The sequence below is a fragment of the Anopheles coustani genome, chromosome 3 (genome assembly GCF_943734705.1).
Source record: "Anopheles coustani chromosome 3, idAnoCousDA_361_x.2, whole genome shotgun sequence".
NCBI lineage: Eukaryota > Metazoa > Arthropoda > Insecta > Diptera > Culicidae > Anopheles > Anopheles coustani.
Window position 1 is genome coordinate 39,180,487 of NC_071288.1, and position 23,576 is coordinate 39,204,062.

The 23,576-nt window shown below is 48.5% G+C and overlaps 1 protein-coding gene across 1 annotated transcript; it reads left to right on the forward strand.

Annotated features, from left to right (window-relative positions):
- The first annotated feature begins 2,969 nt into the window (after positions 1–2,969).
- LOC131260107 (E3 ubiquitin-protein ligase hyd) lies at positions 2,970–23,362 on the forward strand. The gene is made up of 21 exons (XM_058261771.1): positions 2,970–3,107; positions 3,678–4,141; positions 4,889–5,091; positions 5,218–5,719; positions 5,956–6,047; positions 6,228–6,380; positions 6,462–7,623; positions 8,701–11,437; positions 11,599–12,088; positions 12,835–13,313; positions 13,392–13,587; positions 14,872–16,076; positions 16,149–16,512; positions 16,664–16,875; positions 17,404–18,110; positions 18,192–18,646; positions 18,881–19,043; positions 19,942–20,148; positions 20,238–20,385; positions 20,463–20,693; positions 20,799–23,362. Exons 2-21 carry the CDS (start codon positions 4,080–4,082, stop codon positions 21,009–21,011), a joined length of 9,981 nt encoding a protein of 3,326 aa, XP_058117754.1. The 5' UTR covers positions 2,970–3,107; positions 3,678–4,079; the 3' UTR covers positions 21,012–23,362.
- The last annotated feature ends 214 nt before the right edge of the window (positions 23,363–23,576 follow it).

Genomic DNA, 23,576 nt, shown 5'->3' on the forward strand with positions numbered 1-23,576 from the left:
CCACTTCAATATGGATGTTCTAGTGGTGGGTAAACCGAATCCCAATCTATCTCGGGGTTCACACTATAGCGCGACGTCTCGTTTTAAAAGTAGCCCAGTTTCGGCAGAACAATCGCGCAAGCCAAGCGCGACAGAGGTAGGGGAGTATGTGGAAATATGTATCACATTGGGGCGCAAACTCAGCTAAATTTTTTTATTGAATTTTGAGGTAGTAATGCATGATATTTATTTAGCTACGTATTTTATGCACCCTGAGTGAGTTTGGCCCTTCCACATTTGAAATTCACTGAGAAAACAAACTTAAACAAACAACGACGATATTTTGGCCCGCCGTAGGAAGTATATATTTCCACATCATCTCCTACTTGTTGAAGAGCAGTTTGTTTACGTTTCGGCACCTGAAAAAACGTTGGTAAAAATATCAATTAAAACGGAGTTTGATAACTGAATTACATTTGTGAAGCCTAAAAATAAGTAGTACAACGAAAAATCCGATGTTTCGTGAAGAATATTGCTCGTTTTGGTCGCGTTTGTGATTCGGTTTGTTTACGTTTTGTCCAGCTGTCGGTTTGTTTACGTTTCGAATTGACATTTGACAAGAGCTAGCGCGACGTCGCGTTTCGTGACGGGACGTCACGCTGTAGTGTGGACCCCGAGTATCAAATACGCGATACACGCTTTCCAGACTGCACCGTCGCGTAACGCGACGTCGCCTGACAGGCGCTGAACTCCATGCAAAAAAATCATAGCGCGATTCGCGCGACATCGCGCATGGTTTTTTTTATATGGAGTTCAGCTCCTAAAAGGCGACGTCGCGCTGTAGTGTGGATCCCGAGATACGGTATAAACCATTCAGTGCCGTTCTGGAAATCGTTTATCCTAATCTGAATCTCCATCAAATTACACCTGATAATTCGCTTTTTCCGCAGTAAAAACATGCCACACATTTTCGATGTGAGCTTCACCGTTGCTCATCTCGTGTCTAGATCGAGTCACCGCGTGACTACATTACCGCGTGACTACATTAGGCGTACCATACCAAAAAACTGGTGCGGCCCAGGTGGTGAAACCCGTTTTTTCTCTCTTTCTAGCGCACCATCGGCTCTGGTACGCTGTCACTCGACCGTACCAAGTTTTTGGTATGGTACGCCTAAAGCCGATGGTGCGCTAGAAAGAGAGAAAAAACGGTTTTTACCACCTGGGCCGCACCAGTTTTTTGGTATGGTACGCCTAATGTAGTCACGCGGTTAGGCGTACCATACCAAAAAACTGGTGCGGCCCAGGTGGTGAAACCCGTTTTTTCTCTCTTTCTAGCGCACCATCGGCTCTGGTACGCTGTCACTCGACCGTACCAAGTTTTTGGTATGGTACGCCTAAAGCCGATGGTGCGCTAGAAAGAGAGAAAAAACGGTTTTTACCACCTGGGCCGCACCAGTTTTTTGGTATGGTACGCCTAATGTAGTCACGCGGTTAGGCGTACCATACCAAAAAACTGGTGCGGCCCAGGTGGTAAAAACCGTTTTTTCTCTCTTTCTAGCGCACCATCGGCTCTGGTACGCTGTCACTCGACCGTACCAAGTTTTTGGTATGGTACGCCTAATGTGGTCACGCGGTCATATCAAATTCAAATAGATTGGGATCAAGTCAGAACCGAATCAAATCGAGTCCCAATCAAATCAATTCTGATACGAACCCCAAGCAAATCAAATTTGATTCGAATCTCAATCTCATGGTCTAATATAACACTCTGGTCAAATACTGTAGAGCATTTTGACAAATCGTCGAAAGAAAAATACAAGAAACCTTTGACAGTCCGGTTAATGTTGTTTGCTTTTAGAACGACCGTTGTGTTGTGGAGTGCTATTGCGGTTGTGGTAATTGTGTCTGTTTTAAGTAAAATTTTGCATAATTTGAGCGAACACGAAGGCAGATTTGCAAGGATGCTACTCACTGCCACGGTTATCTGGCCGTCGGCGATCGGGAGTACTACTTCCGGAAGGTGCTGTCTCGGTTTCTTAGGCTACTGAAGTTGACCAACGATCCCGCGTTGCATATTGCTATTGGTCAGGTGTTTGCGTACATGTTGAAGGGTCTTCAAAAGTGCGAAACGGTCAACGGAACAGTAGGCAATGTGGACGACGAAACGCTGTCTTGCTTTTTTATCAAGCTAGTGAAGCAGGCGAATGAAGCACATGCCTATGTGGAGCAGGCTTGTGCTATCTGGTTGTCGCCGAAAAGTACAGGAAGTTGCTGCCGTTACGCAGTTCTCACAGTTCTCGGAAGTTGCTGCCGAGAAAGGCGTTCTCATCAAGGTGTCGGATGAGTAAGGATGGGTCCTCCTTCTTCTTCTTCTTTCGCTATGCGAGTCGGGGTATATCCTCCTACGCTAAGTCGAACGTTTGTTCCCTTACTCGTAATCAGAGGCGTACCGACTCTGTCCGAACTCCTATGAAGGGGCTCGTCCTTTAGGACCGGCTAATAATAGCCATATGTCCACCCGCCGGCCACGGGAGGGATAATTCCTTCCGTTGTCAGGACACAAGAACTCGTGGTCCGCTTGATTGACTCAAACAGAACGAGATGTGCGGCAGCTAGGATTTTTCTGACCTGAGCTCCAGCTCGGCGTGACCACGCGGTCGTGCCGTAACCTTACTTTTCCGCTAACCCTTTCAGGAACTGCACTGCTAACCTCCGCTCTGATTCACTGCCGAACTGAAACTGGATGGGTCCTCCAGAAAAGGGAAAATTGTCGTCAGTGCTCGTCGTTTTCCCTTTGTTTATAAACAATATTTGACACTTGAGTTTAATCAATATGGTGGACATGAAATCCCCTATTCCGTAACCGTATTCATTACCCGTGCTCAATCTAATCAAATTTTTAGAATCCGTCAGATGGGATTCGAATCTTTGGAATCCGTCTAGGGATCGAATCTTCAAATCTTCCAAATTTCGATTTTGCCAACACTAAACGGCAAGTTGCCTCGACTCGCCGTCGTCGTTCCGTCGTGCTGCGGCTTTTTTTGATGAGAATTGGGGTGAACATTACATGTGTCTGCTCGCCATCACTGCGCTGCACGAGTTCGACGACAAGAAAGAAAAGTGACTAGGTAGATATTGAGTTAATGTGAAAAACGGAAGTTTTACGATAGTTTTCTAGAGCCACCATTCCACGGCGAACTCTTTTCTGCTTGGACTGTCAAACGAGCACACGGTTTTTCCTTGGAAAGGTAGTTGGTAGAATTGATATGGCCGCTGGGGGATGTGTGTCGGACAGACTGTACCCAAGGCACGCCTGAAACGGCAGGAAGTGGTTGCTAGCTGTCCGGTGCTTGGTAGTTTCTGTGAGGTGTTTGATTAGCGGTGAAATTGTCGCAAAAGAAAAACGTGGTAAAATATCATCCCGGTGGTGGATGAGTCCTCTGGACCGATTTTAGACTAGCAGCGACACGCTGCGGAAGAATTGCGTTTAGAAAGTGTTGATTGGTGAAGACGTGGAAAGGGTACGGGAGAAAAGAACACTGTTTTTAGTGTGCTTAGTCCAAAGGGCTGGTGTGTGGAGTAGCAGAAAGAGGAAGAACGGAGGCCCTTTTGGCCATCGCCGTCGTCGGTTCTTCTTCTTCGAAATCGAGCGATGTGTCTTGGTCATTCATGGAAGTTCTTTTCTTTTTCTACAATAGATTTGTGTGCGTGATCACAGGACTGAAGTGAGAGTGTGGTTGTGCATTCGTTTGTGTCCACTGACATATGCATCAGCAGTGTGTCGAAGAACCAGCAGCAAAGGCTGAAAAGCAGTAGCCGAGCGAACACAATCTTCGGCAATAGAAGTGGAAAACAGCAGGAATCAGTTGGAGATTGGCGAAGATTTCCGCACGGGTCTGCATACCAGGCACGCCTGGTCGATTCGATCACCTCATTTACCCACATCCTGTGCAGGGCGACAACCGACAGGGATCGCCAGCACTTGTCGTAACGCATCGATAGAAACAAGATTCTGTCGATGAAGCAATCAAACGGCCGTCGTAAATGAGTGTTCCGAAGCAAACATCAGTGTAGATTAAGCTCAGCCCAGCAGCATCAAGATGTCGACGTTACATTTCGTTGTTCATCCGCTCCCTGGAACTGAGGATCAACTAAATGACAGGTAGGTACCGTGACCGCATTGGTGCTCCTCGTACTTGTCAATTGGTTCTCGGCGGTGCTGCTGTGTAAGATGGTAGCCGCATTCTAACCCCACTGCTGAAGAGTAAAAACTGGCGTATTGGTACACAGGTGGTGTAGGGAAGCGGGAGAGGTGGGGACGTGGCCGTTGCATAAATTATGTGTAGTATGCACGCACCTCGTGAGTGTGTGCAAGCAGGCCGAAGGATGTGCAGATCATTCACCACTTCTTTTGGTGGTTGCGGTCGGAAAAGCAGAGCTGGAAGCAGAACGTCGCGTAATGAAATAAGAAACGGGCTGTCAACGGTGTCTGACATCGCCGGGGTAGACTGTGAAAAAAGCGTGGCTTCAAGAATCGCTTCTTCGGTCTACATTTACGTATCCCAAACCATATTGCATTGGATGGCCATAGCATTATTTTCGCCTATAGCTGGCACCACTAATTGTATTCGGGTTGGAATAGTTTGTTTGGTTAATTTTTCAACGCTACGGTGTTGAGGTGGCGCTAGTGTTTTAAATTGTTCCCGTCTGCGATAAAAATGGAACAATCTAGTAAACCACAGCACATATACTAGATGTTAAGTTTCAAAACCTGTTATCTTCTGCTGCATTAACAGTTTTTATGTCTTTTGAACTGTTGGCAAGTACGTGGATTTTATTTTTTCATTGTTATGTACGCTAAGACAAAGTTACCTTTTGCTTTAATGTTAATCTTTTTCATTCGTTTTAGAATACGCGATGTGGCTGATAAAATCAATAAATATGGAGTCCAAACACTACCAGGGCTCCAGTCGCTAAAGGTACCGGTCAAGCAGATCGTTATCGGACCAGCGCACCTAGGCATCTTGCTCGAGGATGGTCGAGCATTCCGCGTGGCGTTCTCCATCATACCGGAGCGGCTGGATCTCAGCAAACAGGATGCCTCAAAAGCCGGTGGAGTCGGTGGAGGTGGCGGCGGTGGCGGTGGTGGTGGAGGTGGCGGTGCCGGTGGTGGTGGAGGTGGTGGCGGTGGTAGCGGCGGAGGAGGCGGTGGCGGTGGAGGCGGAAGCGGTGGGGGAGGTGGAGGCGGAGGAAATCCTTCCGGTCAGGCCAACAACAACTCGAAAACCACACCCACCTCGCGCCAGTGTCGCTCGAGGACGCGAATAATGCGCACCAGCAGCTCGATGCGCGGCGGAAGTAGCTCTCAGGGGTCCGGGTCACGCAGCACCGGTGTCATTATGGGAAGCGGCTCGTCGGGCAGTCGGTCGATTGTATCCGTGCCGGCTCCGTTCGTGCCGGAGGAGTTGGTAGCACAGGCGCAGGTGGTGCTCCAGGGCAAGAGCCGCAATCTGATCATCCGCGAACTGCAGCGCACCAATCTCGATGTGAACTTGGCCGTCAATAATCTGCTGTCCCGCGACGACGAAGGTGGAGACGATACGGAGGAGGGAAGTGATAACTATGTGGCCGAGGATTTGATCTCTCTGCTGGACGGTGGCTTCCATCCAGACAATAGCGTCATTATTGACGCCGAAGCGATGTTCTCGGAGGATGTGTTCGGCTTTTCCAACATTAGAAAGTAAGTGTGGCGCAATGTTTTTTTTTTCAAAAATAAGTGTTTGGTTTTGTACCTATTTTAAATCACGTTTTCTAAAACAACAACAAATTAATTGGTTAAATGCAGACAGACGAACTCAATCTTGGCCCGACAAATGGGTCGATTGTGTTCGACTTGCATTCATCTTTTTGGCATTTTCAAAATCACAAAACTAACCCAACATTTTCCAAAATTGTTGTTTCATTGGCTCATACTAGTTTGATGTTGTACAGCCGTGCTCGCAGTGAACGCAATCAAAACAACTCTTCTTCGGCCAGTGGAGGAGGATCGGGAGCCGGTGGCAGTGCGAGTGCAGCCGGTGCGGCAGGTACCAGCTCTGGAGGCAATGGAAACGATGGTACCGTTGCCGGTAGTCGATCCAGCGGAAGTGGCCAGTCTGGACCGGGGAATGGCACCGGTGGCAGTTCGTCGTCGGCCGTCGTTTCGGGAAGCGGCCAATCGGGCGGTCCATCTGGTGGTGGTGGTGGAGGTGGCGTTGGTGGCCCATCGGGTGTTTCTAGCGGCGCGGGAGGTTTGAGCAGTGCGGAACGTGAAGGCTTCGGTCGATGGCGCGATCGGCAGTACTTTGGACCACGCCGCTGGTTTCAGAGTGGACGGGAAGATGTATGGGAAAAAGATGTCGGTGGTAAGTAGGAGGGTAGGGTTCGGGTGTCATCCTTCACGCGCTTTAACCATCTCTGCCGTTTTATTTTTTGTGTTGTAGATTCAAAAAAGAAAGACTACTCTTCAGGCTACCCGCTTTGGGTATCGGACGAGATGGAACCATGGCCGGAGAGAAACCAACCAGTCCGTTTTACGGAAATCGCATCTCTTTACTCCGAGTTCATCGGGGTGACAGCGCGGGGCGAACTGCACCAGTGGCGCTGGGCCGATGTGGAACCGTACCGTAGCAACGACTCGCCGGACGTCCACCATCCGAAGACAGTGCCGTTGAACCTACAGCATGAAAAAGTGACGCAGATATCGGCCACCCTTATACGCTGCTCGGTCGCAACCGAGGCCGGTCGTATTGCTACCTGGATGGACGAGCTGCTCGGGTACGCCGGAAACAAGCTCGAGCACGTGGCATCTAACTATCCCGAGTTTAACCTCGATCGGATCGTGTCGCTGCACACCTGCACGCTATACACGGTGGCCCGCACGGAGAGTGGCGAGCTGTTCTGGTGGGGCGTGCTGCCGTTCGGTCAGCGCAAGCGTCTCTGGGACAAGTACAAAGCAAAGGCGAAGAAACCGGTACGCCCGAGTGTGAACATGCCGGAGGTGACGGTGGGGGCGCAGGTTTGCATGAAAACGTCCCCCATGTACCAGCATGGCGCAATCGGATTCACAATCTCGAACGGTGTGCCCAAGGTGGGCCAGCTGATTAATCCCGCCTGGGACCTGACGAACGTGGGTCGCTTTAAGCTGCTATCGATGTCGACCCTGTCGCAGCAGTTGGCGGCCAGTACGGCGGGCGCTTCCTCGGGTGCAGCTGCTTCCTCGACAGCGGGCAGTGGTACCATGAGCGGGTCATTGAATTCCGGACTGCTGGGTTCACAGAGTGGTAACTCAAGTGGCGTTGGAAGTATGAGCGGCATCTTGGATAAAGACTCCAAGGGGGGAAGCTCGTCCAGTGCTGGTGGTACTGGTGGAGGTCTCGGTGGAAGCGGCTTGTCTTCCGCGTCCGGTGGAAGTGGTTCGTCCGCTAAGCAAGGAGGCAACAACAAGGAATCGGCGGACCGTATCGATATGCCTCCGCCGCCGTCGCCGGCATCCAGCACGTGCAGTGACACGGGCAGTGTGACAAACTCTCACAAACGGCAAAAGCGGATGACGCTGAAGGAAGAACCCGATCCGAAAAAGGATGAGGAACAGTGGTTGTTGAAGTAAGTATCCTGGGAAGTCCGATTAAGTCAAAGCTCGATTGAATATTTAGTTATGCTACAACTTTTCGCAATATTTTTTTTTTATCTCAGTTTGACTTATAGAGTCAGCGAATAATCGATCATAGTTTTCGTAGTATTTGTTGTTTTAGAGTTTTGTCTACATATAACACCTTTTATCAAATTTTAATGCTATGTCCTATGGATTCTAATGAATCGGTCTAACCTATTATTATTGCTATGGCTTTAGATTTTAACATATTACGAGCGCCGTTGAGTGAATCCGTCCAAAGCATTTCTTAGCATATCACAGCATCCAAAGCTTTTCGAATATTCCTTGTTGGAACCAATTTATTAACAGTTATTCAGATTTAATTATTTATGTTGTTTATGTCTGATTTGGTTCCAATGATTCCATAATTGGTTACTTGAGATATTTTGCAAAGTATGACCACACTGCTCCAGCAATTATTTGCGTTCATTAGATCAATTATTGCATTCATTAGCTCAAATTTGTTTAGTGAACTGGACCGTCTCGTTATTTGTTTCGCTTGATTGATCAAATTCTCAATCGGACTCCAGCTAAACAAAAAAATTCGAAAATATATCCATACGTAATGGAAAATTCAAACCATAAAATGCAAATAAGTTAGGATTCACTAAAAGCCAAAAAGCAAGATGGTAAAAGGTGTATAGATGACTCAGGTGTGGACAACTTTCCTGAGGATAGTGAAATTAAAATAAATGTCTAATACTAACCTCCTGTTCCGTATTCGTCCTTCAAAGTGGTTTACAAATGTACTGGTGAAAGTCTAACTAAACAAAATTAGTCCATCTTTATTATTATTGACAGCATATTGTTAACTGTTGGTAAAAAGTAATTTTCTACATTTAAATTTTCAATGTGCATTGGAAAAATCATGTACTGACTGAAGAGGATAAACTCTGATGTATAACGTGTCTTTTCTATTTTTTGTTTTTGGTTTTTGTTTTGAATACATATACTGATTTGCGGTAAATGATTCTCCCCATTTGAGCAAATTTAACTTATATCTTACTTATGTTTCGCTTTCTCCATAGGGATGTGATTTTCGTTGAAGACGTGCGCTCCGTTCCGATAGGGCGTGTGGTGAAGGTAGATGGTGACTATGCGGCAGTGAAATTTCCACCACCACCCGGCAGCACCACCTCGAGCTCGTCCTCGTCTAGCAACGGTGGCGGCGGTGGCGGCGGCGGAGGTAGCAATAGCAAGGACAAGTTCGACGACAGTATCGATGCATGGCAGGACTGTCGGTTGTTGCCCAAAGATGCGCTGCAAGTGATCAAATCCGCTACGACACCGCGCGTCCCTGACTGCTTCCAGAAGATACCGCGCCGCATCGTGCTCAGCCCAACGGCGACCGGTGGAAGTGGTGGTGGCAATGGGGACGCACCCGGCGGTGGTACCTCACAGCTGCTAACGATCGCGGTCGATTCGAAAGGTATTCACGCGATCATGAAGACTGGCAGTAAGCTGCACTATTCGCTGTTCAATCTGAACACCGGCCGACAGGAGCAGGACAGCGCCTTTCCCACGGATATGGGATCGTTTCTGGGTGCTTCGTCGCATCAGGAGGTCTCGCTAACGTGCGCCGGAGACTGCTCCGAGAGCGTGCTGTTGCTGCGCGATGGCAACAACACGCTGTACCCGATGGCGAAGGACTGCGTCGATGCGATTCGTGACCCGAGCTGGCTCGATCTGCCCCCGATTAAGTGCATTGCGGCGGCCTCGCTGACGCTGCCGTCGGTGGGCGTAAATTTGAAGTCGCAAGTCGCGCTTGTCGTCCTTGCGCCCGAGCAGCAGCATCTGATGTCGAAGATTCTGCGCTGCGATGTCGAAGGAGTCCGTCAGCTGCTGGCTTATTTGGCCGCCGGGGATGGTAGCGGTGGCAGTCAGGATGCGAAGTCCCACCATCTGGCATCCATTCTGAACGAGTATACGGACGGCAATCGGAACATCATTCACGCGTGCATCAGCATGTGTTCGCCAACGTCTAATCGGGAGCCGGAATTTACATCCAGCGGTGGCTCGAATGGCGGTGGCTCATCGAACGGAGGAGGATCTTCGTCCGGTGGGCTTGATTCGATTAATGTCATCACGAGCTCGATGATGGGTAACCGTCCGGTAAGCATCCGGGAGATAATGCGCCGCAACGTCATCAACCGCGAGCTGGTGCTGGAAGGTGCCAATTTGATGCAGAACAATGTGGGTGGCTCCGGCTCCGGTAGTGCGGGCGGTGCTGCGGGTGTAGTGGTAGACGAACAATCCGCCGCCCAGGTCGTTGTAGGAGGTGGGAACTCTATGCCGGTCGTGTACTGGCCACCCGAGTACGACCCAACCAGCGGCGACGAGGACAGTCTCGGAGGGTTGAACAGCTCGGTGGCCAGCGGATCCTCACAACAGCAACAGCATGGTGGTGGTGGTCAGCAGCAGTACTCAACATCACAGAAGTCGGTTGCGATGGCTTCGATCGCAGAGACGTACGTATCCGACCCGAACGAGCGGCGTCAGAATGCACTTACGATCGTGCAGTTGCTGTGCGAAAGTTCGGCGCTACAACCCCACCTGCGGGCCTTACTGTGCGCCAAGGATGCTCAGGGACAGACGCCGTTCATGTTGGCAGTAACGTGCCGCGCATACCAGGCCGGCATCACGGTGTTCAACGCAATCCAGCGCATTGCCAATGGCGACGCAGCGGTGCGCAACTCCATGATATTCCCCGTCGGTTCGGCGCCCGATCAATCTCCGCTCGGAATTCTGTGCTGCAATGACACTTGCTCGTTCACCTGGACCGGCGCGGATCACATCAATCAGGACATCTTCGAGTGCCGAACGTGCGGCTTGACGGGGTCGCTTTGCTGTTGCACCGAGTGTGCCAAGGTGTGCCACAAGGGCCACGACTGCAAGCTGAAGCGCACCTCACCGACGGCGTACTGCGACTGTTGGGAAAAGTGCAAGTGCAAGGCACTGATTGCCGGCAACCAAACCAAGCGCTACGAGCTACTGTGCAAGATGGCCAACGAGACGGACCTAGTGACGCGATTCAATTCACGCGGTGAACCCATCCTGTTGTTCCTCATCCAGACCGTCGGCCGGCAGATGGTGGAGCAGCGCCAGTACCGGGCGACTTCGCGGGTGCGCTCCTCCTCCGGGAACAACGCACGCAAAACGCCCAACCTCGAGTCGGACAGCGAAATGCCCGAGCATAATCTCGAGCCACCGCGCTTCGCACGGAAGGCGCTGGATCGGCTGCTGCATGACTGGCCGGCGGTGCGAGCCATGATTATGACCGGGGCGGAGCACGAGAAACCCGTCGTACCGAATGTCAACCAGCAGCCGTTCTACGACGACGACAATCAGCAGGTGTTCCTGCAGTCGCAGAGTGGCACAACGCTGCTGGACAAGTTTACGCACAGCCTGATCGTCCGGTGCAGCAGCGATCCGCTGGAGAAGCTGCTCGTGACACTGGTGACCGAATTGCAGGACGAGACGATTCCGGGGCGCGCGGAGGAAGCCCAGAAGGTGGCCCGTCGCTTTGTGCGCTCGGTGGCCCGCGTATACGTAATATTCAGCATCGAGCGGTTCCACAATCCGGAGAAGCAGCGCAATTCCACCACGCAAACGAAGCACTTGCAGGCGTATCGGCGCGTCTTTACGACACTGTTCAAGTTTGCCATCGAAGAGCTGGTAGAAATTTCCGACGCCCTCATAACGCCGGTACGGCTGGGAGTCGTCAAACCGATAGCACCATTCAGTTTGTCTTCGAACAATATCGATGTAAGTGTTTTACACATATTACTATTTGTCATCATTACCATCTAATTTTAATTTAAAAAGCTAACGAATCTTATTCGTTAGTAATAGTAGTTTTGGTATTTTGCTCAACAAACCAATTTTCCATCGCCTAATTATTGATTTTACTGGCTTCCCCCAACCAGAGTACGGATGATCTATTCTCCGTCGAACCGCTGGCACCGCCAACGAACCGCTCCGGCGGCACCAGTATGGTGCAAATCGCAAACGCTACCGCCAACGTGCACCTGGGCGTGGACAATATGGACAGCGAGCGCTCGTCGTCCGGGTTTATTTCGCGCATCAACATTCGTCTGCGCGACATCGACGACAATAACGACGCGGATGCGCTGGTGCAGGACGACGGCGAAACGTCCGAGCAGGAGGACATGGCCGAGCGCGAACAGCCACCGCCGAGACGGTCGTCCTCGTTGCGCCCGGTCACCAGTGCTGTCTCGTTGAACGCCGAGGAGGAATCGCAAGATCCGCTGCGGAATGAGGAGAACGCGCAGGGCGAGAGCGACAACGAGTTCCACTTTCACGAGGCAGAGACGGAGTCCGATTCCGACGACAATCAAAGCACGCAGGACGCGCAGCGCAGTGTGCAGACCGGAGCGACGGCTGGCTCGGACACAGGTGAAGGTTGCAATTTGCTCTCAGTTTTATTTATTTATTTTTTTTTTTATGCATCCTCACTCACGAGCGTCTTATGACAAAGTGAATACGAAAACGGTATTCTATTGGACAATCAAAATTTGAACAAAGTTGAATAGTGTACTGCTAGTTGATTTAAAACTAGAATCTAAATAGCGGCCATTTTGGTCCGAATGATTTATAACGCGCTATAACTTCATCATTTTTGAAGACTTTTCTGATAGCTATTTACCTACCATTGACGTCATTTGTCATCTGAAAAATTATGAAATAGTATTTAAAAGGTGACTCAATGTTTTTGCTTTCAAGCACATTCTTTCTGAATTGACATTTTTTCTCATTCCGAGCCGGTCTTTTTTTCTTTACCACCGAGCTAATGGAATGATGGAGAGGTGCATGAAAAAAAGAAAAAAACGCCAAACGTCATCAAATATTCTAAACAGTAGCCGCTTACGGATATTAAGCTTGAAAAATGACGAAATTATAGCATTTGTTAAAGAGCCAAAAATTCCGCTAAAAAGTATTCGAAGTACAAGTTTCAAAGCAATTTATTTTGATGTTAAACAGACTTGGTGTAAAAGCTCAAAAGAAAATGAATTTACTATTGAAATTATACTTTTAAAATTGAGTAATTCAAATTTGATTGGCCAGTCATAATGCGCTACGTCGTCTGCGTCTTGCACAGCGTGGTTGTATTCGGGGAGAATGTTAAATGACTCAACTTGCAGGTTTAAATTCGCTACTGTTCGACAATGAAGACGATTCCGGCGACTCCACACAACCCGATGATGAAGGTTCGGAGGATGGAGAAAGTGACGATCAGTCCACGGTGGATTTCAATCTCAACGACGAGCAGCTGGAGCGCCGCCAAACGCCCGGTGGTAACCAGCGCAGCAACCTGGCCCCGCAGTCGATGCAGTGGGCTATACGCAGCCGCGATACGGTCGTACCGGAACGGGTGCGCCTCACTACGGGCGGTTCCAATCTAGTGTTCATCGATCCGACCACACTGCGGCGTTCGACGGCCGCCGTTACGGCCGCCCAGCAGCAGGAAGCTCCCACAATGACCACCACGGCCTGTGCGCTGGCGCGTGCGTTCGGAATCATTCTTCGACAAATATCCGACCTGGTTGGAATGCTACCGACCACCATGACGGGCACCTCGTCCGCCGTTGATGTGACGCATCAGGAGGCTGTTCAACTACAGGTTGGAAATCCTAGAAGCAACCGTCCGAAAGACGCACCACGTTACTAAATATGTACTACACTCTCTTTTGCCCCAAAGATGTACGTTGAGAAACGATTGAAACCCACCTGGGAGTGGATACTGACCGTCATGGAAGCAACGGAAGCACAGTTGCGCTTTGGCGCCTCCTTAACCGACTCTACCGATCCATCGCATCCGCTTCATCCGCTCAATATACCGGCCGCTTCGTCATCCACTGCCTCCGAGACCGTGGCCGGAACAGGAATGTTACCAAGTGAGTATCGCTGGTTATGATGCGGGTGTGCGTTCATTCGTTTGTTAACTCTATTTGGTCATTCATAAAAATCAATCAACATTAAAATATGTGGAAAAGTTCTATAGCGATGTTTCATTATCGGTTCCGATGCTTCAACATGAATGCTTTTAAAATTAAAGTCTTTCCGTGGGACATGTAAATCATCAGGTCTCCATCGAGCTTTCACACACCGTTATCTATTTTCCTGGATTGTAAAGTTGTCTACTTCAGCACCGATTCACATTCCGCGCCGCTGCGGCACTCCATTGTATTGTGTTTGATTTTCCTATCCGTTATTTCTCTCTGTTCCTTTCAGCTGCCAGAAGAAGTGCCACGATCAGCTCGCTAGGCAACGTGGCCTCTGCGCGTAGTCTTGGATTTGCCGATAACGAGCGAAACGCGCGAGATGGTACGTTGTTGTTTGTTGTTTTGGTGTTTTAAGTGACAGGTTTGAAGACAACGCAACAGGGTCAATAACTCCTTCTACCGCCTGCGCTGCAGTGCGGTGAGAATGGCGTGTGTTGAAAATACGACGAAAAAAAAAAAATAATAAAAACACATTCAGCGGCCGTCCCAAAGTCGGTTGGCCAAGCTGCAAGTGTTAAGGCGGCTGATTTATGTTTCTATTTGTCTTATCAGCCGTATCAGCGGTTTTCTATTGCAGTTAGTGGAACAAAGGATATGTGGAGATGGTTTATATGACAATGAAAAAGTTTCCGAGGTCTTGCAACCGCTTTCTGTAGGGCAGCCTTTTTTTTGCATTTACAAATGATCAAGCATAATATAACCAGTCGTTTTGGGCGACAAGATATTTAAAAAGAGAGGTCGCAGCATACCATGTAACGAGCCAAAAGCTTGGGAATATGTTTAACAGTTACTTTGAATTTTTCTTATTTTTAAGATTTAGCAAAAAGAGTTGGTTAAAACGACCAATTTGGTATATTTAGTAAACTGAAAATTACAGCCGTTACCACTCCGTGTCGTCGGCCGTGCGCCGATTGCTTCGTTTTGTTCGTTGCGAATAAGACAAGGGAATCGGATCAACAGCTGAGCGAGTTTGCCCAAACAACGAATCACCGGCACAATAGCCGGAGATCATGGCACAAACGTTGGTATGAAGTGGTATCGGCTATATTTAGGGCGTTCTGTTTGTAATATGGGAGAAGGTTGCACGTGGCTAAAATTAATTCAGAGTATTGAATTAATCTTTTATCTTTCTTTTTCCTTTTCTTGCAGGTGGCTCCTCGATGTCTGCAGATTCAGAGTCCAGCAGACGTGATTTCCTTACCTACTGTCTCTCGCTGATGCGCGCACACAACTCCGAGCATCGCGACTCCTTGCCGGTGCTGGACGTAACTGCGCTTCGCCATGTAGCATACGTCCTGGATGCGATCCTATTCTACATGCGCGCCACAAACGAGTTTGAAATTGATCGCGGCACTTCGGGCTCGAACGTGTGGGGCGACGATCAGGACGAGAACGAGAATGAAGAAACGGAGGAAGAAATCTCGACCTCGATCGTGATGGACACGGACTCGGTCGATGAGGACGTCCTGTCGCGACCTTCACTCGGCCGGCGCCACTCGTTCTTCCAGCGTTCGGACTCGACGCTCTGCCTTGGCTGTCCGGCACCGGACCCGTTCAATACGCCACTCACCGAGGCGTTACCACTGGCCGACCAACCCCACCGGTTGCAACCGAATGCAAAACGGGAGGACCTTTTCGGCATGCCGAAGAGACCGATTACCTTGCCACCGAATGGTGGCGGTGCCTGTGGTAGTAGCGGTGGTGGTGGTGGGGTAGGATACAGCGCGGCCGCTCAGAATGCGTCGGCTGGCTTTGCCGGTGTTATGGGTGAAGCTGTGGTAGGGGGCGTGAGTAGCAACGTCGGTGGAAGTGGCACCGGAGCTAACCTGGAATTGCCTCCCGTTCGGCTGAGTCTTTCGTCGTCGATTCGAAACGATCCGTCGAGCGATCAGGCCGACGGCATGATTGTCGATCCGACTGAGACGATGTACGTTGAGCAAAGCCAGGACCAGGCCGTGCCATTCATTGGTGGAGCCGCCGGTGGTGGTAATGTGCAACCACCAACTTCACCTCCTCCGCCGAGCACGGACTCTCGTGTGCGGGTAGAAATTTCACTTCCCGTAGGAATTTATCAGGCCACCAGTGGATCGACCTCTTCTGCTGCCAAGGTGCAGCAGGAAATGATGGATGCTGTTGGAGCCGGCTCTAGTAGTGGTGGAAGCACGGTCGCGATTAAATCGGGCGAAACACTCTCACCGAAACCTCCGCCTCCGCCACCACCGCCGGGTAATAGCAGCAGTAGTAGTAGCAGCAGCGGCAGCGGTGTTGGTGCTGGCTCTTCCTCCTCCTCGTCGTCGTTCTCCTCCGATGTGTACTACAAGAAGAGCCGGCTGTTCTTCACGAAGAACAACAAGTACAGCGAAGAGTCCGACGTCGATGAAGTGAGTATCAGTTCGGATGAGCCGCACGACTTGTCGCAATCGTCGCTTAAACTCGATGTCGATACGGACCAGGATCACGATGAGCTGTCAGAGTCGGACTCGGAGGACTCGCGCCCGACCGCGGTCAAACGGCAGAAGCTGAACGATGGTACGGATGCGGCGACCAGCGATGAAGCCACGGGTGGAGTCTCGCTGGTGATGTCCCAGCAACAGCAGCAGCAGCAGCAAACAGATGGCAGTATCGTGCAGCAACATCAGCTGCAGCAACACCAACATCAACCGCAGCAGCAACATGTCCAGCTTCATCAGCAGGAAGCCTCGTCTGCCATTAGGCCACCGATTATTGTCACACGAAGGAAGGTGGCGATGGCGGCAGAAGCAGCCGGTAGGGGAGCCGTGGCAGGCCAGGTCGGACTGGATGCGTCGATGACTTTAGGTTGGTATTTACAATCAATTTTAACACTTTGATAGCTTTTATGCTTCAATATATTTTTATTAAAACAACATTTTAGAACTCTTGACAGCTCGCTATCAAAAATGATAGCCATGGCAGTAAACGTGTTTAATTCGTTATTTTCCGTTTCCAGGACCAAATTCATCTGCTGCCAGCCTATTATCATCGGATGTGGCAATGGCAGGCGATCAGGCAAGTGGCAGCTCATCATCCTCCTCCTCCTCCTCCTCTGGTCCTTCCGTGTCCTTTGCCAATCCATTGGTCACCATCGGAGGGAGCTCCGGAGCGGCCGGTACCTCGCCAGGAAAGAGCGTCATTGTCCGTGCCGGATCATCATCGACGACGGTGAGTGTGCAGCTGCAGTTTAAACGACAGGTTTCGTTCAGGAGAAGTTTTGGTTTTGAGCGCGATACAAAGGAAGTGTTTAAGGAAGTGTGTCCTTTCTTTCACTCAACGCTCATAGAGCATGTACACACTATCTGTGTGCCCGCTTTCTGATGACCTTCAGGATGCAAGAGATCGTTTACCTGGAGGACAGATACGGAGTGGACAAAATAGTTCCAAATATTGAACATTCTAACCTAATTTTTTGTAGAATGTAGAAGAGAGTTATTTGATTATCGGAAGGAGTAGAGCGGAAATTTTATATTCATAGAACAGAGCAAAATAGGCGGGGCAGACATGGGAAGGCGAACTAATATTTTACTCATCCTCAAATCAGAGGAGATAATGATTTAAAATAATAATATTTCCCAACAAAATGGAAGGAGACATTTATATCTAACCCATCCGGTGTTGTTTTCGTTGTCTTGTTATTCGATGTAAATTTGTTTACTGAATCATCCTGTTACGTTATTCTCGATATGTTTTTAGGTATTTGCCGCTAGCAACGCCGGTGTCAGTAATAGCAATTCGTCGGCCGACCTTATTCAACCAGCGGAGGCAATGGATATTCAAGAAATTTCCGCACACGTCACGGTTGAAACGACTCCCAACGTGGTTTTGACGGTGGAGACGACCGCAAACTCCGTAGTACCGGTGGCACCGGCTGTCCAACCCGAAATGCCTCCTCGGGGCTATTATCTACGCGGTGCCTCCTCAATGCACTCGTCGGTACTTTCGTACATCCTGCTCGGCCGCTGGCGCCTCTCGCTGAACCTCTTTGCACGTGTGTTCCTTGAGGACGTTGGCATCGAACCGGGTAGCGTCATCTACGAGCTGAACGGTTTCCCTGTGAAAGAGGCCAAGTTCCGGCGCTATATGGAGAAGCTGCGCACGAGCTGTTCGCACCAGAAGGACCTAACGCTATCCAAGATGGAACGCAATCGGGCGGCACTGCTTTCGCAGACGTTCAAGGAGCTAAACACACTGTACAACAACCGGCGTGTCCAGCAGCCCCTGATGTTCTCCCGGGTGAAGGTGACGTTCAAGGACGAACCGGGCGAGGGTTCGGGTGTGGCGCGAAGTTTCTACACGGCCATCGCCGAGGCGCTGTTGGCCAATGAAAAACTGCCCCCACTTGATACGGCCCAGACTGGACCGGGTAAATACGGCCCCGGGCCGTTTAACAGCATGCTGCAGCGTCATCGTGGTAGCAGCAGTGGTGGCAGCGGAGCGGCAGGTTCTGTCGCCGGAGGAAGTGTGACCGGAGGAGGAGGTAGCAGTGGTGGACCCGGTGGCAGTGGAGGCAGCGGTAGTAGCAGTTCGCGCCGTGGGCTTTCGAGTAAGCAGCCGCTGTGGCGTCCGAACCGGGAACCACGCAAGACGCTCAACTACGATGCCCGACCGTTCCGACCGGCGAGTGAAATGAACGCCGGAGGATCTTCCGCTGGGGCAGCGGCGGCCGGCGCTGCTGGCGGCAACAGTAGCCCACCGTTCCTGCACGTCGGTGATAGTTTGTCAGTGCAGCAGCAGCAGCTCGGCGAACGGCTTTACCCGAAAATCCATCAGCACCATCCGAGCAATGCAGCCAAAATAACGGGAATGCTACTTGAACTGCCCCCTACCCAGGTGCTCCTGCTGCTTGCCTCGGACGACAATTTGCAGCAGAAGATTGGCGAGGCGTTAGAAATTATCGTGCACCGACAGCGGCTTGAAATTGAGAACCTAACGAACGGTGGACAGTCTTCATCATCTTCTGGTGCTTCTGGAACACAAGGAACAAGTGCCACCGGCGGCATGATGGGAGGCTCGGGGGGAGCTGCTGTCGCTGGCAACGGAAACGGTGGTTCCGGGTCTAACGCAGCGTCCGGGTCGGTGGGAAATCAAGGAACCGGTGTCGGAGGGGCTAACTCATCCGGATACAGTTCGGGAGTGCCGGTGGCGGTAACAGGAGGAGGACAGGCACAAGGACAAAGTGGTATTTCATCGAAAAAGACTGGACCTATGCTAGTGCTTGAGGACTGCCAACTAGACGCACCGCTGTTCTACACACCCGGCAAGCGGGGCTTTTACAGTCCCCGACAGGGCTATCCTTCGAGCGAGCGGATGAATGCTTTCCGCAATGTTGGAAGGTACGGAATGTCACACATTTTTCAAGTGTAGTGTTTTCCAGATCAATCCAATGGTGTTGACTGTTGGAAATCTGGTTGTTAAGAAATCATTTTTGCATAACAATATTCAGATACATATGACAGCACTGGAAAGGTTGTGGTGTTAGTTATTAACGAACCAAATTAAGAGAGTATTCCGTCAAGGTGCCATCATTATATTTCGCGCCGCAGCAAGTGTAAAGGATTGTATTCAGTCTAGAGTTGTGTAAATCTGATTCTGATTCATGAATCTGAATGAATCTCTGCCTGATATGGGATTCATGAATCTTTCATCGAGAGATTCATGAATCCTGAAGACACACCAACTGATGGAAAGTCACTAGCCAAAAATGAAAGAATCGGGGAGATTCGTGACAGATCCATGAAAGATTCATGAAGATTCATTTAGATTTCTAAAGATTCATTAAGCTTTGAAGATTCTCCGCAAAGATTAATGAATCCATCGGAATGAATCTTAGGTGAAAGATTCATATGAATGAATCTCGCTAAAAGATTCATTAAGCACAACACTGATTCAGGCGGTAAATGTGTCGAAGGGAGTAGTTTCCAATGGGTTTTCAAAGGATAGAGCAAGTTTAAATAAGTTGATTGTACCCCTAAACATCTAAAAAGAATGCATACTGTTCATTGCTATATCCTTTATCTTTCAATACCCGATGCTAAATTAAATGAAGGTGGTCAACTGATTGCTTTCTTAGTTCGACATCGTTGCTTCTGGTGCCCTGGTTATTTTCTTCGCATACCTTACACAATAAAATTTCAGTGCTGTAAAACTTGTCTGCATATCTGTTAAAATTTACTGCAATAGTTCGTCACTCAACTTGTTCAATTTCATTACCTGGTTTTTCTTACTTCACAGATTGATCGGATTGTGTTTGCTTCAAAACGAACTGTTTCCTCTTTTCCTTCAACGGCACGTACTGAAATTCATCCTCGGTCGCCAGGTACGATTCCACGATCTAGCCTTTTTCGATCCGGTGGTGTACGAGTCGTTGCGTCAACTGATTAAAGATTCCCAAACCAAAACGGGCGTGAGCATTTTGCAGAGCCTCGAAATAAACTTTGTGTAAGTATTTATTTATGCCTTTTGTTTTATCATCCCCTGCGTGTAATGTTGTTTGTAATAATCAACTCAAATCATACACAAATTCACAGGATCGATCTTATACCGGAAGAAGGTTCTGGCACGGTAGAGCTCGTACCTGGCGGTCGAGATATTCCGGTGAATGAAAGCAACGTGTATGACTACGTGCGCAAGTATGCCGAATATCGGATGATAAAAACACAAGAGAAAGCTTTGGAGGTAAGTGATGGCACCGCGTATTCGTTTCGTTTTGGTTATAGTTAGTGATTCTCATCGATTGATTATGATTATCATAGGCGATCCGTTCGGGTGTGTTTGACGTCCTCCCGGATACGGCCCTCGAGCAGCTAACGGCGGAGGATTTGCGATTGCTGCTGAATGGCGTCGGTGACATCCACGTCGGCACGCTTATTTCCTACACGACATTCAATGACGAGTCGAACGAAACAAGTGACAAGTTGATAAAGTTCAAGCGTTGGCTTTGGAGCGTAGTCGAGAAGATGAGCAATCTCGAGCGACAGGATTTGGTAAGTGTTGTTTGCCGCTGACTAACGATGAAATCGTGATTTAAGCGCGCCCGGTCGTTCTCATTACACAAACAATGATTCGTTGCTTCAATTTCCCCTTCGCAGGTGTATTTCTGGACCGGTTCACCCGCGTTGCCAGCGTCAGAAGAAGGATTTCAACCGATGCCCTCGGTCACGATCCGCCCGGCCGATGACGCCCATCTTCCGACGGCCAACACCTGCATCTCCCGTCTATACATCCCGCTTTACTCGAGCAAAGCGGTCCTGCGCCACAAATTACTGTTAGCTATCAAAACGAAGAATTTTGGATTTGTATAAACAAAAATAAAACCTAACGGAGCAAATTGCCTCACAGAAGGGATACGAATGATAGGTCACAGGTAGCAATGAAAACGTTTTCGCCACGAAGTTTTAGCAGCCGAGTGTCGAGAAGTCGATCGGGGTTCGTATGGCTTAGGCCTCATTAGATATTTCCTTTTTTCTCGGAACTGTTCCCACTATTTGCAATGGGGAGTTAGAAATGACTTAGTTTTGCTATCGGTATTTTCTTTAATAAAGTAGAAAAGTTACTAGTGTATACAAAAACGAACGCTATCGTTCTCTCCAGTGCGCATATATACCGGCACACTCGGCACCAGCAGCAGATAGGCAGGACAAACATTCAGACAGAGCGTGCAGCAGGAGGGTTAGTGTGTGCGCGTATTATTTAGGGTGATACTAGCATAAACAACTCATTCTACATGGCACCTTCGTTCGCCATCTCGGAATGGTTCTACAATTTCTCGTTCCTTCTTCTAAGCTAGAAAATCCCCAACAATCGGTCGCGTATCAGGAAAAATTAAGACCCTCTGGATAAAACTAGATAGATATAAACCAGCGCGAAATGATAGGTTAATGGCATAAAACATGGATGTCGTTCAATAGCAGGTGATTAAACGTAATCGAAAGTCAAACAAGGGATATGAAACAAATGATAAACGTTAGTCAACGAAATGCGTAACATAAAACACGGCTCTATCGACATTGGCCGGTTGTAAAGGGTCTAGACAAATGAATACTACGCAAGGTCACGACTGTCTTTGGCTAGGTTTTGTGTGTTTCTTTTGCATAATTTAATGTTTTGGTTTGAAGAATGCTTATCTTTCTACCATGGCTTATGCGATGAATTTAACTCAACAAACAAAATATTCTTGCTTGTATAGAATATCACTGATCGGAAGATTTCTTCCGTGCATCGCGAAGCTGAACAAAAAGGGGGCAAACGAGACAACAAATCGATGTAGCTGCGAGCAGCTAACGATGGAGTAAAACACACTATACATATATATATATACATATAGGGAATAGTATCAACAAATGAAACAGAAGCATGCAAATAATATAACAATCTGATAATTATAAATATACATATATCAACAAACATTAATATATGTATATATATATTTATATGGTCATATATACACACCGCCCTTTGGTACATGTAGAATGTGCGTGTGCGTGCGAGCATGTACGTGTGCTAAACTAATTGACAAGCACCACATCCTTAACATACCGGTTTTGATCGTGACTAATTTGCGTTCAAGCACCGTGAAGAAACAAGCCAAGTGAAGGACGGAGCAAACCCCGAATGTCCTTGGGCGGGTGATAGGCGATAGCCGAATGTAATAACCATTTGTAGATAGAACGCGGAAGAAGCCGCCCAACGGTCGTGGATGGGTGGGGGCCGTATAGGATACTACTGTAGAAATTACGCCTGATAAGCAATGCAATGCCACATCTTAGAGATGATCAGTTGGTTCCGGATCAGTTGGGACGGTTACAGTAATGCAATGTGCTGAGTATGTGCAGCAGCAGACGGCACGACACAGGCATAGGGAAGAAAAACGAATGCGACAGATAGCTAGAGCGATGGACTGTTTTGAAGTGGGTTAAGGCCACCCCCGCGCAACAATAGGATTGTAATTTTTTCCAAAATATTTTCAAATCTTCGGTTGATTTGAGTTTGAATAAATAAACAAATGTCTGTTGTATTTTTTCGAATGGTCGTCAAACCGATATGAAATGAAGCACGAAGATATTTTTAACGAATTGGCGTGCGCGCGACTCCGTTAGCAGTTTCGGAAAAAAGCAGCAACAGTTGAAGCGCCAAAGGAAAGATTTGAAAATTTTCACATGGAAATGAAAACATATCGCTCATTAGTTGAACGTTGTAGTAGAAAATCGGTTTTCTTATTTAGATTCTTTTTTCGTTGGGATTTGAATTATTTGCTTACTTTCATACCCATATCTGTCACCACGAGTGAAGTGAAAGTTCTAATGAAATAATAGTTTATTTTAGTTCGTTAAGTATTTCCTTTCGTAGGAACATTTAGTACGACACAAAGGTTCTTTTCTTTTTTTTTTATTGTATAGTAAGGCGGAGGTTCAGAATCAAATTAGGCTGATTTTTAACGATTTGATCGAATTGAAAAGGGCAAACCACACAATTTCTTACGACCGCACGCACACTCGTATCTTGTACCATAGCGCGACCATTTATAGCGATAGTGGATGCTACGGAAGCTGCATTAATAGGGGTTTACTTGTGAACGAAAGAACGGCAAAGCACCGATAGCAGTTTGAAGCGATATAAAACAAATTATCAATTTTATGGAATACACGGAATGCGTTTTGATTTGTTGTGCGGCAGAGGAATAACTGTAACTGGGCGAAGGAAAGAAAACAGCGTTGTGGTGGAAAGGATTATATCATCCATCTCCTGCAGTGATATAAAATATGTTATCATAGTGCAAACCGACAGTTTGTTAAGTCATCAACCAGTTTTCACGACTATTTTTCACAGTTATACGTCGGTCATTGATCATGCTTAACGATTTACTTCGC